The following is a 16,927-nucleotide window of genomic DNA, read 5'->3' on the forward strand; positions in this document are numbered from 1 at the left end:
CCAGAAGTATGCAGAGTTGGCAGATTGTGGCGTCAGTTAGCGTGTAATGCTGATTTGACTATTTTCAACCTCGACTCTTAATATTACACAGCTAAACATGCACTCAGAAACAGAAAGGCATTGTAAGTGCAGATTGAAGCATTTTAAAATTACAATAATATTGATAGATTGAGTGAATGGGCAAAACAGTGGCAAATGGATTTCCATATGAGGTAAATGGCAAATGTAAGGTCATCCACTTTGGACCCAAAAAGGATAGAATGGGGTACTTTGTAAATGATGAAAAGCTAGAAACACTGGAGATCCAAAGAAACCTAGGGGCCCAGGCACATAGGTCATTAAAATGTCATGAACATATATTGAAAATAATCAAAAGGTCAAACAGAATGTTGGCTTTTATATCTAGAGGTCATGCTTCAGCTAGACAAAGCTCTGGCAGACCACACCTAGAATAGTGTGAACAGCTCTGGGCACCACATTTTAGGAAGGGTATATTGGCTTTGGAAGAGTGCAGCAATGACTTACTAGAATGATACTTGAACTCCAAAGGTTAAATCACAAGGAGAGATTAAACAAACTAAGATTATATTCCCTGGAATTTAGAACGTCATGGGGCAATTTAGAGTCATAGAATGGTTGCAGCATAGAAGGCGGCCATTTGGTCCATCATGTTTGTGCTAGCTCTCTGAAGGAACAATTCACCTAGAGCCACTCCCTGCTTCTCCCCATAGCCCTGCTATTGTAACTGCCGGAACAGAATTTTTTCAGCTGTCACTGACACAGACAAGTTGTTTTTGCTTCAAATCTTTAAAGGTATGTGGATTTTAATAACTTCACAACTTGATTTTTTTCCACTCTCGCTGATACAGGCAGGCTGGATTTTTAATTTTTAAAGGGTTGGGGGTTTAAATAACTTGGCAGTTCTACATACCTTACATGCCCTTCACGAGCATTTCCATCTCCTTCATAAATTCATGACTCTCACACTGCGAGATAAGGCTCTTGCTACAGTAAAAAAGAGGTCTGTTAACTCAGCATTGAGTTCAAATGGCCCAGCTGAGTTTGGTTTACCCGTCTGTGAGTCACACCCCATCCCTTTTCCTCCTGTGGTGAAAATGGGATCTGCCAAAAATGGAGGCAGTACTTTCCTGAGCTGGGTCCCGTCCACCATTTCTAAAGGTCTGTGGAGTCTCCACGACTCTGCACAAGTCTGACCCTCAGAAATTAAGTAGCTTCTGCTTATGCTGCAATGGAAGCAGTGACATCAGCCACCAGAGGCTGCATCATGGTTAGATCCACAGGTGTAGTAACAGAATTGGCCATCAATTCCACACTGGAAATAATGGGCTCCAAACTCTGCACAAAAGCTTGTGCAAGTTCGTATCTGAACTTGCCCATGCTCCTTGAGAGTAACTGCAGGTTTTTTGGGAGACCTACCAATGCACCAAGCAGTTCATCGTGTATACCTGTCAACTTTTTCTGCACACCTTTCCATAGAGGTCCACATCTAAGCCCTCACAGTATAACCTCACTTTCTGGTCAGCTGGCACCTATGCTATCCATTCCCCCTGACCTGGCTGTGGGCCACTCATACCCAGTGTCTCATCACATGCATATCCTGTCTTTATGCTAGCCTCTAAAATATATGCGGTGTCAGTATCCGAGCTTGTGGCTGTGAGTATAAGAGGGAGTGTATGTGTTTCTTCTTCATTACCGTCTTCTTGCTCTTCCACCCCTATCTGATGAGGTGGCAGTTCTTGGGTATCTAGAAGGAGAAAGGCACAAAGGTACAGCTGTGATTTTGCGGGGAGGTGGGCAGAAACAAAGAGATGCAGCTTAGACCATCTGCAGCTTGTATAACAGAAGAGAATGTGGGATAAGGAGGAAGAGATACACGAGAAGAATACTTTGAACTTTTACTAACCACTCATGATTTTTGTCCCTCCTCAGGGGTGCAAAAACTCAACAGCGTACTTAACAATGGCTGTACAGTGCATTCATGTAAAATGAGTAGGCAGTACGAAGTTTACATGCTGCCTGCATCAACAGCAACAGGCAAAGTTAAATGTGCATAGTCATCTCTACATCTGTTTTCAGGGCTGACTGAATTTTATAAATATTTAGGCCGGGAAATGATTTAGGGTTCAATTTGATATTGCCTTCTAATCATTTCTCATGGCCTCTCTTTGCCTCTCATATTCACTCACCCACTTTTCCAGGACCGCCTCATCCAATTCAGGGTCAACTTTTTCAATTTCTTCCTATGCTTTCCAAAACTTACCTGGTTATTAACCGAATCCTACTCCTGTTGTAAGCTTCCTTTCTCTGTTTTAGATTAATTTTTATTTCCTTTGTCATTCAAGGTACATTAGCTTTGAATGTTCCACCATTTTCCTTCAAAGGGATATGCCTGGTTGGTACCAGAATTACCACTTCCCTGAATGCCTTTCATTGCCCTGCTACTGCTTTATCATGCAGTCACATTTTTCCAATCTACCTATGCTAGGTTCCTTTTTAAATCACTGAAATTAGCTCTTTCCCAGTTGAGCATTTTTAGCTTCAATATTTTCTGCTCTCTTTCCATAATTACTCTCAACCAAATTATGTTGAGGTGCTGTTAGCTAGATGATCTCATATTGTAATACTCTCCACTTGCCCTACTTCATTTCCCAGAACGAGACCCAACATTCTTCCTTCCTTATTGGGCTGGAAACATATTTATTGAGAAAGTTATTCAGTACACAAGTCAAAAATTCCTCTCCTTCCCTATCCTTAGCACTATATTTTTCCCAGTCTATATTAGGGTAATTAAGTCTCCTAATATTACTACCTGGTGTTTGTTACTCACCTATAAAATTTGAAAACAAATCACCCATCTATCTCCTTCTCACTGTCTGGAGCTTTACAAAACATCACCGCCAATAGAACAGCTCCCCTTCTGTTCCTTAACAATCAAATAGGCTTAAAGCTTGAACCACCCAGTGTACGCTTTCTATTCAAAAATGTAACATTATTCTTAAACAATACTCCAATAGCCTCTCCTTATCTTCCTTCTCGATCATTTCTGAGCACTGGGTAACCAGGAATATTAAGGACACGGGGTAGCCTTATTTGAGCTGTGTTTCTATTAATGGAGCCACATCATGATCCCATGTGGCAATTCCTGCCTGCAGGTTTACAAGGATGTTAGTATAGTTGTAATGTTATTAGACTAGTAATCCAGAGGGCCAGGCTAATGCTTCAGAGACACAAGTTCAAATCGCATCATGGAAGCTAGTGGAATTTAAACTGAATTAATAAATCTGGAATAAAATGTTAGTCTCAGAAATAATGATTATGAAACTACTGGATAATTGTTGTTCACTAATATCCTTCCAGGCAGGAAATATACATACAGGGGACACCAGATCCACAGCAACGTGGTTGACTCCTAACTGCCCTCTGAAATGGCCCAGCAAGTCAATCAGTTGTATCAAACCACTACAGAAAGCAGTGTGGGTGTGCCTGCAGTTCAAGAAGGTAGCTCACCATTACCTTCTCAAAGGCAATTAGGAATTGGCAATAAATGCTGGCCTTGCCAGCAATGCTCACGTCCCAAGATCGAATAAGAAAATAAATAAAAAGCTTACCAGCCTTATTTATGGACACTGATGTACAGACAATTTAATACTTCCTTTGTCACTTTTACTATTTTCTTCAATCTGGACTCTGAAATTTTGGGGATATTTCTAAGTTTACTGCTGTTGATATCTTTTTGTTCTCTGATGGCATTGTTGCCCCTTCCTATTATTTGCTGCTTCCCCTCCTCGTCAAATTAGTTTAAACCCTCCCCATCAGTTCTCATTAACCTCTCAGCGAGAGGTCCTGGCTCAGTCCAGGTGCAACCTGTCCATCCTGTGCAGAAGCCCTTTCCCCCAGAAAAAGTCCTCATGCCCCAAGAATTTGAAACTCTCTCTCCAGTATTGCTTTCCCAGCCTTGCATTTACCTGCACTATCTTCCTGTTTACATATGTACTAGCACATGGGAACAATCATGAGCTTATTACCTTTGAGGTTCTTTTTATGAAATCTTTTTTCTAGCTCCTGAAACTCTGCTTGAAGGAATTCAACACTCATTGGTTCCAACACGAACTACAACTTCTGGCTGTTCCCCTTCCCCTTGCAGAACGTCCTGCAATTCCTTGATGATATCCTTTAATATGGCACCAGGGAGGCAACATACCATTTGGGAAACTTGCTTGTGGTTACAGAAATATCTGTTAAATCCCCTTTGACTATTGCATTTCAATTCTTTTTTTCCCCCCATGCAGGGGGGTTGCATTCCTCCAAGCCACCGTCACCCTTCAAAACTGAAAACCAGTTAGCAAGTGTCACTAGCTTGGAGGGTTCCTGTACTAACTGTGATCTTCTTGCCACCCTATCTGGTAAACGGTGGACACAGATATAATGTAATTTGAAAATGCCCCAGGGGCAAGATCAGAATTATTTTAACGTAGCAAGTTGTTTCAATTTGAAGTTCATTGACTGAAAGGGTGGTGGAAGTAGATTCAATAGTTGCAAAAGGGAATTGGATAAATACTTAAAGGGAAAAAAATTGCAGGACTATCAGAAAAGAGCAGGGGGTGAACCTAATTGGATAGCTCTGTTAAAGGATTTTGCACATGCATGATGGACTGAATGACCTCCTGCTGTGTAGTAAGATTCTATATATTTTATAAGAATTGGAGGAACACAGCTCTCAAAGGGTTGTAAGACTGGAGCAGATTATAGAGATAGTGAGTGAGGCATTTGAACAATGAGAATTTTAAATTTGAGGCATTGTTGGACTGGCTATGTAGAGCAACAAGCACACATTGGTAATTGGTGAACTGGGCCTGATGTGAGTTATGATATGAACTGCAGAGCTTTGGATAAACCCAAGTTTACGGAGGGTAGAATATGGGGTGCAGGTCAGAAGAGAATTCCAATAGTCAAGGCTGGAGGCAACAAAAGCATGTATGAGGGATTCAGCACACACAGGCTAAGGTAGGGGCAGAGATGTAATGAAAGAAGAGCTTCACACAGAAATCATGTCCAAGCTTCATTAAATTGTGGGGACAAAGTCACTTAATTCAAATACAAACATGTTGTTTGAATTACATAGCTGCGTGTCAGGTTGTCAACCTTTGCATTCACCGGACGAGTATTTAAACTCAGAAAGTTCAAGGGTATTTATCAGTCACATTTTTTAAGCCAGGGTGTGGTCTGTGATTTGAAGCAGATATTTCTAACTCACAGCAAAGGATTAAGAAAGAAAGACTCTTAGAAAGGATGCACCAGTCATGGCTAACTAAGGAAATTAAGGATGGTAACAAATTGAAAGAAAAGGCATACATGGCTGCAAAGATTAGTGGTAGGCCAGAAGATTGGAAAAAATTTAGAAACCAGCAAAGGATGACGAAAAAAATATAAAGGGAGAAATTAGAGGATGAGAGTAAACTAGCAATAAATACAAAAACTGATAGTGAAAACTTCTACAATTAAATAAAAAGCAAAAGAGTAGTGAAAGTCAGCATTGGTTCCTTAGAGGATGACACTGGGGAATTAACAGTGGAAAACAAGTATTTTGTATGTCTTCACAGTAGAAGGTACCAAAAGCAACCCAAGATTAGTAGAAAATCAAGAAGCAAAAAAGGAGGAACTTAAAACAATCACAAGAGTAAAAGTACTAGGAAAATGAATAGAACTAAAGGCTGACAAGTCCTCTGGACCTAACGGCCTGCATCCTGGGGTCTTAAAATAAATGGTTGCAGAGATAGTGGATGCATTAGTTGTAATCTTCCAAAATTCCCGAGATTCTGGAACGGTCCCAACTGTTTGGGAAACCGCAAAAGTAACACCTCTATTCAATAACGGAGGGTGACAGAAAGCAGGAAACTACAGGCCAGTTAGACTAACACCTGTCACTGGGAAAATGCTAGAATCCATTATTAAGGAAGTAATAGCAGGACATTTAAAAAATCATAATACCATCAGGCAGGGTCAATCTAGTTTTGTGAAAGGGAAATCACGTTTGACATCTTTATTAGAGTTCTTTGAGGCATAACAAGCAAGGCAGATAAAGGGGAACCAGTAGATGCAGTATTTTGGATTTTCAAAAGAACATTCGATAAGGTGCCACATAAAAGATTACTACACAAAAGAGCTCATGGTGTTGGAGTTAATGTAATAGCATGGATTAAGAATTGGCTAACTAACAGGAAAATGAGTCAGAAAAAATGGGTCATCTTCCAGTTGGCAAACTATAACTAATGGAGTGCCACAGCTATCTGTTGTGGGTCCTCAACTATTTATGATCTATATTATTGACTTCGATGAATGGACAGACCGCACTGTAGTCCAATTTGCTGGCAAAACAAAGATAGGTAAGAAAGCAAGTTGTGAGGCAGATACAAAGTATCTGCAATGGGATGTTGATAGGTGAAGTGAGTGGGAAAAACAGTGACAGACGGAGTATAATGTGGGAAAATGATAGGTCATCCACTTTGGCGGGAAGGATAGAAAAACAGGATATTGTTTAAATGGAGAGAGACTGCAGAATGCTGCTGTACAGAGGGATCTGGGTGTCCTGGTACATGAATCACAAAAATTTAGCATGCAGGTACAGTAATTAGAAAGGCAAATGGAGTATTAAAATAGGGATTTTTGTTACAAGTGTACAGGGCATTGGTGAGACTGTACCTCAAATACTGTGTATGGTTTTGGCATTCTACTTAAGAAGGCATATACTTACATTGCTTACATTGGAAGCAATTCAGAGGTTCAGTAGGTTGATTTCTGAGATAACAGGATTGTCTTATGGGGAAACGTTGAATGGGTTGGGCCTATACCCACTGGAGTTTGGAAGAATGAGAGATGATCTGATTGAAACATACAAGATTCTGTGGGGGCTTAACAGGGTAGATGCTGAGAAGGTGATTCTCCTCATGCGGAAACCCACATCTTGGGGGACTGTTTAAAAATAAGGGGTCTCCCGTTTAACACAGAGATGAGGGGGAATCTTTTCTCTCAGAGAGTCGTTAATCTTTTGAATTCTCTTCCCCAAACAGTAGTGGAGGCTGGATCACTGAAAATATTCAAGGCTGAGTTACAGATTTTTGATAGACAAGGGAGCCAAGGGGGGGGGGTGGTCAGCAGGAAAGTGACTTAAGGCCAGAATTGGATAAGCCATGATCTTATTGAATGGCAGAGGAGGCTCAAGGGGCCGAATGACCTTCTTCTGCTCCGAATTCTTATGATCTTAGAATAGTGTACTTGATAACTTCCAAAGTCATTGAGGAAACAATAACAACTTTCAGTTATATTGCACCCTCAATGTAGAAAAACGTCACAAGGCTTTTCACAGAGGCAAAGCCAAAGAAGGAGGTAAGAGGAGGGGTGATCAAGAGGTTTGGTCAAAAATGAGGGTTTTAAGGATCAAAGAAGCATACTTACTTCTATAACTTTAATTTTATTATTGTTCAACCAAAGAATCTCCAACTTCTTTAGATTTTCCAGATTTTTAATCTTAGTGATCCGATTGTAATACAAGTAGAGTCTTTGAAGATTTGTACAATAATCTAATCCTTCAATGTCCTAGAAAAATAATTAAAAGTTATTTTTGGAATCAACGCCATCTCCATATTCTGGTCTTACGGCACCCTCAATACACTGCAGTTAAAAACATGAAACTTCAGAACCTTCAGGTGATCTTCCCAATATTTTAGCAATATGTAAGTATACAACTTGGAGAACTTTTACTTATCTTAATATTGCCCTATGTATCTCTCTAAATGTAGAGAACCTTTCAAAACTGTAACCAGTCTTTTTAATTTTAACACTTGCAGCTTCTACAAATGCCTGCTGATGGCAATGTTGAGCTGCTGCAAATTATTGTCAAGAGTAAAACTAATAGCAACTTAATACTTTGCAGACTTGCTGCCATCTTCAACGATAAGGTACATTTATATAGCACCTTTAGTGTAATAAAAATTTCCAAGGCGCCTCACAAGAGCTGTACAAAACAAAATTCTACACTAGTCATTTCAGTAGATATTAGCACAGATGTAGGTTTTGCAGAGAGTCTTAAAAGGGGAAAGGGAGGAACAGAGGTGGAAAGGTTTAGAGAGAGAATTTCAGCACTTAGAGATTTGGCAGCTAAAGGCATGGCCACCAAAGGTGAAGTGATTAAAGTAAGGGATTGTCAAGATGCCAGAATTAGGGCAGTGCAAAGCGCTGGAGGGTTGTGGAAAAGCAGGAGGTGACAGAGCTAGACAGGGGCATGGCCAAAGAGGGATTTCAATATAAGGATGAGAATTTTAAAATCAAGGTGTTAATCAACTGGGAGCCAATGTCAGTCAGTGAGCACAAGGTCAGGGGTGAACAGATCTTGTTATGACATAAGCAGAGTTTTGAATGACCTCAAGTTTATAGAGGGCAGAGTGCAAGAGGACAAAGAAGAGCATGTCGGAATAGTCAAGGCCACAGGTTTTAAAAAAGGCATGGATGAGGATTTCAGCACAGATGAATTGAGTCAGAGGCAAAATTCAAGACAGGTTAGAGAGGTGGGAATAGGCAGTCTTAGTGATAGCATAGACACGTTGTTGGAAAATGTGGTTGGACACTGATCTCAGGGTGAAAAATGACATCAAGTTTGCAAGCAGCCTGTGTCGGCCTCAGGCATTTGCCAGGGAGGGGGAATAGTGTCAGGGACACCGACCTGAAACATTGTCCATAACTTCCGATTCCAGGTCGTCATAATCGAGAGGGTGCCCCAAAGATGCGCTGAGGGTTGCATGGCAACTGCCTGGGAAGTTCAAACTTCTGTTGGTAAATTTCCTTGCAATGGGAACCATCTGAAAGTACGATATAAATCGCAAACTTCGGATGCTTCCAACTATCTTACAGTAATAGTTACCCAGAAAAAGTTAGAAGAATTAAACTCACTTCTAACTTCTGGGTAACTACAGTACTGACCATACCCCCACCCCCACCGACGGCCCCATGGGACTTTCCCCAACCCCCCCCCAACTACCCCATGGGACTCCCCCCTCACTGCACCAAGACTCCTAACTCCCCTGGCCCCCACGGGACTCTTGGCTACCACATGGTAGTCCCCACTCCCCCAAACTCCCACGGAACACCCTACACACACCTGACCCCCCACGTCCAACCCCCCTCCCTGACCACCCTCCTCACTGATAACCGCCTTGACCACCTGGAGCCCCGATGACCATCCCTCCACTTAACACGCCCTCTCACTGACCACCCAACCCCCCTGACTGACCTCCTGACCCCTCCACCGACAACCTGACCCCACCCCCCATCCTGCCCGCTTACCTTACAAACCTGCCTTCTCCCTGCTTCTAAAAGTGGCTGGACGTTTCAGCAGCCCTCAACACGAGGCCTCAGGAACCCGCTGCACTATACTGTTCTCACTCGGCCTAAGTCGGGAGGTCAGGTGAGAAAGCAGCAGCTTCGTTTCCAGGTAGTACTTAGGAGCGGATTGGCAATCTGACTCTGATTGCCACTCCACGTAAGTTACGGGCTTATATTAACTCTGATCCACAGATGCTGCCAGACAAGCTGAGTCTTTTCAGTATTTTATCTTTCTATTTCAGATTTCCAGCATCCGCAGTACATTGCTTTTATAGCCGGGAAAGAAAGAGATGAGGACAGTATCAGGGAAACAGTCTTTGATGTTATTTATTTTGCCTTGCTAAAGCTTTTTGCTGTGACTTTAGAAATGCAAAGATCATGATGATTCAAAATAAACCAAGTCAACAGTAATTCAAAGGGATTGGAATAACATTTGTTTTAAGCAATAACTCAACAAGGTTACAACGTTATCTCTTTCAAAGAATGCTTTAAGTTCTAGAAGTATTGCATGGCTCTGTAACTTATCTAAATTTTTGGTTAATTAGATAAAAAAGTGTTATTTACTTATGTAATGTTACAGAAAATCAAATTAATTTAGAAGCTGCAAAGATGATTCAGTGTTGATTTAATAATATTTGACATACTGTAACAAAATAGACTCTTTAGAAAAGAATCAAAGATTTCTACTACCCATCACTAGTACTCAAAGTATTCTTTTCACAGAAACATGTAACTCACCACTAAATGGGACTCAACAATCCATAGTTGAGTAAGCAGAGGACATGCTTCCAAACCTTCAATTCGTCTGATATCCTGCTTCACTAATGTAAGAACAACTAAATTTGGGAAGTAGAGCAGCCCCACCATTCGAGGAAATCCCGAGAAAAACATTTCCAGTTCAGTGACTGATGGCCCTTCATCAGCAATCTTCTCATGTGATAATCCATTACACATACACTAAAAAATAGAAAACATTTCAAAAATATATTAATTGGATTAGAAGGGCGATTTAGCTTTTACTCTTACTATTACTTTTTCAACACTTCCATATTTCCAAAGTTAAAAATATAACAGCAGGAGTTAACTTAACAGTTTTTAACTTGCAAGTGAGCGTTTTAACTTGGATTGTCACAGGTGGAAATCTAAACATGTTGAAGGACCAAACATTCTGAAGCTTTTCAATGTAATGCTGTGAGTGAGAAACTATGACATAGGAAGGACTATCACTGAACCTGGGATCTATGTTTTTGCGCCTCTTCTAAAAAAGGCACAATATATGATAGAGAGCATTAGTTTCAAATTTGCATTTAATTTAGCATTGCCAACTCTGAATGGAGGTATGCCTGAAGGTTTAATCACGTGATAATTATGAGCATATGACATCCAACTTAGTGACATCTATAATGTTATTCCATTTACCATTAAAGGTTGGGTCCGCTGTAATTGAACACTCTTTGCTCATAGTTTTAGGTCAGCAGCTGTTGTGCAACAAGTTCCAAAAACCAAGAGACAGCTCATGAGCAGGTGAAGGGGGGAAACGGAGGACTGGGAACATTGAAAACTGAAGGCGGGGGGGAATAATGCACAAGGGGAAGCCAAAGGTGGACAGAAATTTTATTCCACCAGCAACAAATAGCAACTCACTTGAAATTGCACAGATAACTAATAGTAGCAGTGGGAACACACACATTCTCCTCATAAATAATTGTAAAACAATAACGCAGATATTCTTTATGTAAATGGTAGTAATAAGTGTAGCATCCTGATATACCACCTGTGGCAATCCTATAGCTTACTGGTATTTACCCTCAGCCAGGATTCCCAGTCAATGCCACTTCTAAACAGGCCCCAGGAGGGAGTTCTGCAAAAAGTCAGAGAAACTAAGAGTTTGGATGTCAGGAGAGATTGTAGTGTTAGAGGTGGTTACGGAGATAGGGGCATGCAAGGCAATGGACGGATTTGATACATGGATGGAAATTTTAAATAAATCAGAGGCACTGTGGGGTTGGGGGGGGTGGTGGGGGGGGGTAGTGTGGCTAGGAGCCAATGTAGGTAAACAAGAAAATGGATGATGAATGTGGAACTAGATGCAGACTAGGGCATGAGCAACAAAATTTTGAATGAGCTGTATTTTACAGTGGTAGTGGAAAAGAGGTCACTCAGGAGAGCATTGAAGAAAGGAATTTGAGACTGGAGGTGACAAAGTTATAGATAATGAGTTCAGCAGTAGATAGGTTGAGGCAGGGATGAATAAGATTGAGGTAGGAATGAATAAGGCGAGGTCAAGTAAGAGGAAGCATGTGGTCATTGTATTTTAAAGTATATGTCTTAAATCATACTCTGGTTCAAACAGGGCTCTATGGTTGCAAACAGACTAGATCAGCCTGAGACAGTGGTCTGGGAGAGAAATGAAGTTGTTGACAAAGGTATTGAATCCATGATGGAGACTGAAGATGATGGTTTTGTTCTTCCTAGCGTTTAATTGAGAAATTGTAGCTCATTCAAGACCTAGAGGTTATGGAGAGGAGGGCAGTGTGTCATGAGCATACATGTGGAATCAGATAGCTCTTTCAAAAAATCAATACAGATATGATGGACTGCATGGCCTCCCTTCTGTGCTGTATAATTCAATGATTCTAGGATACTATGAAACATGCTCTGTTTATTATCTGGAAGGTTAAGACAGGAAACAAGGAAAGGTAGTTCCACAGAACTAGACAGGATAGTCTTTGGAGGAGGAAGGTTTTGTCGAGCATGTCAAAGATTACAGGGAGCTTGAAACCAACAAGGAAGGAAAGTGCACTGCAGCCACAACAAATATTGTTACAAGTATAGTGCACAAATTTGATACATATATAAACATATTCACTTTTATTTTAATAAACTGAATGTTTTATTTTACTTCTCTCTGCAACTGAGTGCTAAGACCGATAGCAATTTCAACAGCAAAGTCTACACATCATTGAGGATCCACGCAAGATTCACAGCGCTCATCAGATTCTAGAGTGTCTTGGACTCCCGCTTGTCAAAAACTTAAGAGTTCATCCAGACTTCTATTAGCAGCACAAGTACAAGAGGAACCAGCAATATAACTAATGTAACATATATTTGGGCTGAAGTAAAATTGACTCTTACTATTGACCCTTACTATAATACTATTATTATCCATAGTCTGCGTTACATCTGAATTTTCTGGCATAAAGACTGCAATGCTTTCAGCTCTGATTAAATAGTTTGCTTCAGATAAAGTATGTTTTGCTTTATGAAGAACCAAGAAGCATTTCAGATTACATCGATAGGATCTAGTCGGAGTACTCTCCAGATTCCTATACAATTTTATTTAGAAGCACTTTGGCAAGATGAGGGTTATGATGTACCCGTGGTGCTGTCTATTCCAAACACATCATTAGAAGGCATGATAAAAATCATTCAGCCATTTAGTAAGATACCAGAAACCTTTGCCCTCCATGAAAAAGATACCACAGGAAGTGACACAGTCCCATTAAAGTCCCTAGATCTCATTCTTTATGGTGACAGATCAGGTTAATTGACTGAACCAACTATGCAAACAATGAAAATGAGGCACATTTACATTAAATTGAACAATAAGATTTATGAGTTACAATTATTTCTCTGAATGCTATTACATAAAGTGTCAACTTTCTTCAGAAAGCTGGGGGTTTGAACATCCACTAAAATTTGAATGCCTAAGCTAGGCTAACCGTCCAGGCAATAATGAGTTAATGATCACCAGAGGTGCCATTCTTTACACAAGATGTTAAATTACCATCCCATCAACTGTGTTTCAATTGTTCAGCACTATTCAAAGAAAAACAAGCAATTCTCCCACTAATTTGGTCAATTTTTGTCCATCAAACAATGCCACCCATAAACAAATCTATCATTTAATAGTTATTCATTTGATGTTGCAAATGCATAACGAGTCCACTGAATAACAAACACTGAACTTCAAACAAAAATTGTGTGCAAAGTGCTTTGAAACATTGTTATGATCCCAGCTCATGTTACTACCGGCAAGCCTGATCCCAGGGTGGAATCCGGTTTGATTGATCCTAATTTTTATTTGTTGTTTAGATACGTGGAGAGTAGCTACTGAACAGAGTCACAGAAGTCAGCTGATGAACTTTTAACAAAAGAATAAAACATTTATTTAACAAGAAAAGATGAACTATATTACAATACTCCTTCACCCACAACTATACCTTTACAGACATATACAGATTTGTAAGGATGACACAAGTTACAAAAACAATCTTACACTCTAATGTTCACAGTAAGTACACAGTCCATTTAAACCAATAGGCGACCTGTGGTCAGACACACCGCTCTCTGAAACCAAGTGACAGATGCCACCCCAGACAAATGCTACAGACCTCTCATCAACTCCCCCCAGACACTTGATACACTGTGAGCCAACCAGTCTCACTGAACTCCGTCTTTCACACACGGGGTTTCCAATCTCCACCCTCCAAGAACTCGCTTGGAATCTTCTCCTAAACCGACGCTTTTTCTCAGACGCCTTCCAGAAAGGTTCACCTGCAGGATTTTGAACTCTTCTTCCTATGTTCCTCTCTCCGCGTCACCACGTGCATTCAAGCTTTCTTCCATGCACTCTCTCTCACTGACTCAGTTGTCAACAGTACATCACTGCTTCACATGCCCATTGCAAAGAGCTACAAACCTTCAGTCGTCTCTTTGGACCTTCTGGCCTCTCACTTTAAATATGCTTCCCGCAGCTTTTCTTCTTTTAAGCTTGAAGCCTTCCTCCCCTCCTCACTCTTAATGTCACTGAACAGGACCTTTTCCAGGTTCCTGCCCTTCCTTTGACTAGAAGATCTTCTTGGGACTTTCTCCCATTTCTGTCCCACTCCTTGGCCTTGGGACCTTTCAGCTCTTTTGGGAAATCTGCTCTCACTCTGCAGCTCCCTCTCCCAGTGTCCAGTCTGTCTGGAGTCCTTGCTTCAACTTCAGTTTGGGACTTGTTATCTGCCCCTCTGCTCCAGTCTCTCCATGGCAGCTGTTTTCAACTGAACTCAAACTGCTGCTTTTTCTCCGTGCATGTGTGTGTATGTGTGTGTGTAAGGGGTTTGGGGGTGGGGGGGGTGGGCTGCCCCCCTGTTGCTAGAGAACAGCACAGTTTTCACTACTCATGTTTGCTTTAACTTCTCTTCGAGGGTTGTACAACTTATTAGAAATGCTGGTATACAAACAAAGCTTTACACTTGCTGTCTCCACTCAAAAGTGAAGCCAGATCCCAGGTTTCATCTTTTAACCCACAAATAGAAAAATATAACTTAAACTTAAAGATATACCTTATTCTTAGCACACCCAAACACCCATATAACTTACTTAAACTCTCTAATTCCCAACACCTTTCCCTTTGAAAGAAAGAAAGCTTCACAATAGTGAAGGTTTCTTCACAATGGCCTTACATCCGCCTTACACAAACTTATCATAAACCTCTAACAATTGCATATCACATTCTATACAAATATTCAGTGATTTTTTTTTAAACTACATCATAATCCACTGATACCCCTTCTGAAAGTGAAGCATAAACCTCATGAGCTCTATCTACCAACCTAGTCTTTAAAAGCAATGTCCAGATTTCTTTTGGCCACTTCATTTGCTTAGCCACTTTTTCAAACGAGGTAAAGAATGCCTCTATATCCCATTACTCAAACTTCAGGAGAGCTTGCACAAACTTAAACATCTCACCACTGGGCTCTGGGTTTGAGGTTTTTCATCACCAGAACCTTCCTCAGCATCTGAGATCTCCTTTTTAAACTTTCAGCATTCTAAGCTGGTATTCCCTTTCTTGTTCCTTCTCTCTTGCCTGAAATTCCAGTTCTAGCTTCCTAAATACTCTTTCCCTGTTATTTTTTTTTGCCTCCAATTCAAGTTTTTACAGTTCCTTTTCATGTTCAAGTTGCTTCATTTGCAACTGGATCTTAGCCAATTCAACTGACTCACCCCCTGGAGAAAGTGGTCTCTCTAATATCCTTTCCAGTTTCAAATGCTGTGCTATTATCTCAACTATGTCTGTCTGCTTTCCTCACCCCTTCGGGTAATTCTAACTCCAGTTTATCCGCCAATTTCATTAGCTTACTCTTTGTTCATTTCTGTAAACCAGTCGTGGTTACATTTTCCATCTGTAAAAATGCCTTAACCTCCAAAGGCATTTCGAATTCCAACCCATTTAATATACCTCACAGCAACTCCAATTCCTTTGTCCAGTACCTCTGTACCTCCATGTACTCGTTTTAAGGATTCACCCTTTAAGCTTGAAGCCTTCCTCTGCTCTTCACTCTTAACTTCGCTCAACAGGACCTTTTCCAGTTTCCTGTCCTTCCTTTGACTAGAAGGTCTTCTTGGGACTTCCTCCTGTTTCTGTCTCACTCGTTGGTTTTGGGACCTTTCAGTTCTTTTGGGAAATCTGCTCTCATTCTGCAGCTCTCTCTCCCAGTGTCCAGTCTCTCTGGAGTCCTGGCTTCAACTTTATTTTGGGACTTGTATCTGCCCCTCTGCTCCACCCTCTCCATGGCAGCTGTTTTCAACTGAAACTACTGCTTTTTCACTCTCAGTCTGTGTCTGTGTGTGGGTGGGTCTTCCTCTCTGGACCCCCGTTGCTTCGCAACAGCAGTTTTTTCTACTCGTGTTTGCTTTAACTTCTCATGAGTCGTAAAACTCATTAGAAATGCAGGTATACAAACAGAGCTCTAGACCTGCTGTCTCCATTCAAAAATGAAACTAGATCCCAGGTTTCACCTTTTAATCCACAAATAGAAAAAATATAAATTAAATTTAAAGATATACCTGATTTTTAACACACCCAAATACACATATAACTCACTTAAACTATCTCTATTTCCTAACATTTTGATGTGAAAGCATGATGTGAATGCAAATATTATAATAGTGGCATTAAAAACTATTTCAAGAAAGAACCTAATTGCACACCAGAACCTCTGGTTAATATATGGAGAAATTTAAAGGCATTTTGTCAAAAGTCACACGATTACTACTGGAGATACTAAGAACAGCAAGATAAAATATTCCTTCTATCATGATACTCATTTCAAAGATTCTTGCTGCAATGTGCTGCAGTTGGTTTTCAAATTTCCCACCTTGGCACTGTTTTTGTTTGCTTAGTCAGGTTTAAAAGCTCCTCAATGGCAAAGTTTTTAAAAGTTTTTCAGCATGCTTTATAGGCAAATATTCCTGGCCATTTCTTCATTCATGTTGAAGTTTCAGGTCAGCAATCAAAATCACTCCCACTCTCTCATCAGAGGGTCACCTTTGTGCGTAGACAGGTTGTAGACACATAATACACGTGTGTTATGTACATACCAGTGGGGACCTCTGGTGATGCAAATAATGTCACCTTTGTGTTACGAATGTGGGATTTTATAAGATGATTATGTTTCGAACTGTCTCTTCAACTTGAGGGAAAATGGAGTACTAAAGAAGGTTATGTGATTTGTTACAAGTTCTGCCCAACAACAGACCT

At 40.6% G+C, this 16,927-nt stretch overlaps 1 protein-coding gene across 5 annotated transcripts in view; it reads right to left on the reverse strand.

The window, feature by feature from the left end:
- Window positions 1-16,927, reverse strand: part of lrrc9 (leucine rich repeat containing 9) — a 197,358-nt gene that overhangs the window by 171,010 nt on the left and 9,421 nt on the right. For all 5 annotated transcript variants that reach the window (XR_013579440.1, XR_013579439.1, XM_078562277.1 and 2 more), the window contains exons 5-6: window positions 10,135-10,353; window positions 7,474-7,614 (exon numbers count right to left, since the gene is read on the reverse strand). Coding sequence is in view for 3 of the 5 variants with exons in the window: in XM_078562277.1 (XP_078418403.1) it covers window positions 7,474-7,614; window positions 10,135-10,353 (360 nt within the window). In the remaining 2 variants the exon portion in view is untranslated. The remainder of the gene's footprint in view (window positions 1-7,473; window positions 7,615-10,134; window positions 10,354-16,927) is intronic.

The sequence above is a fragment of the Cetorhinus maximus genome, chromosome 18, assembly GCF_964194155.1.
Source record: "Cetorhinus maximus chromosome 18, sCetMax3.hap1.1, whole genome shotgun sequence".
NCBI lineage: Eukaryota > Metazoa > Chordata > Chondrichthyes > Lamniformes > Cetorhinidae > Cetorhinus > Cetorhinus maximus.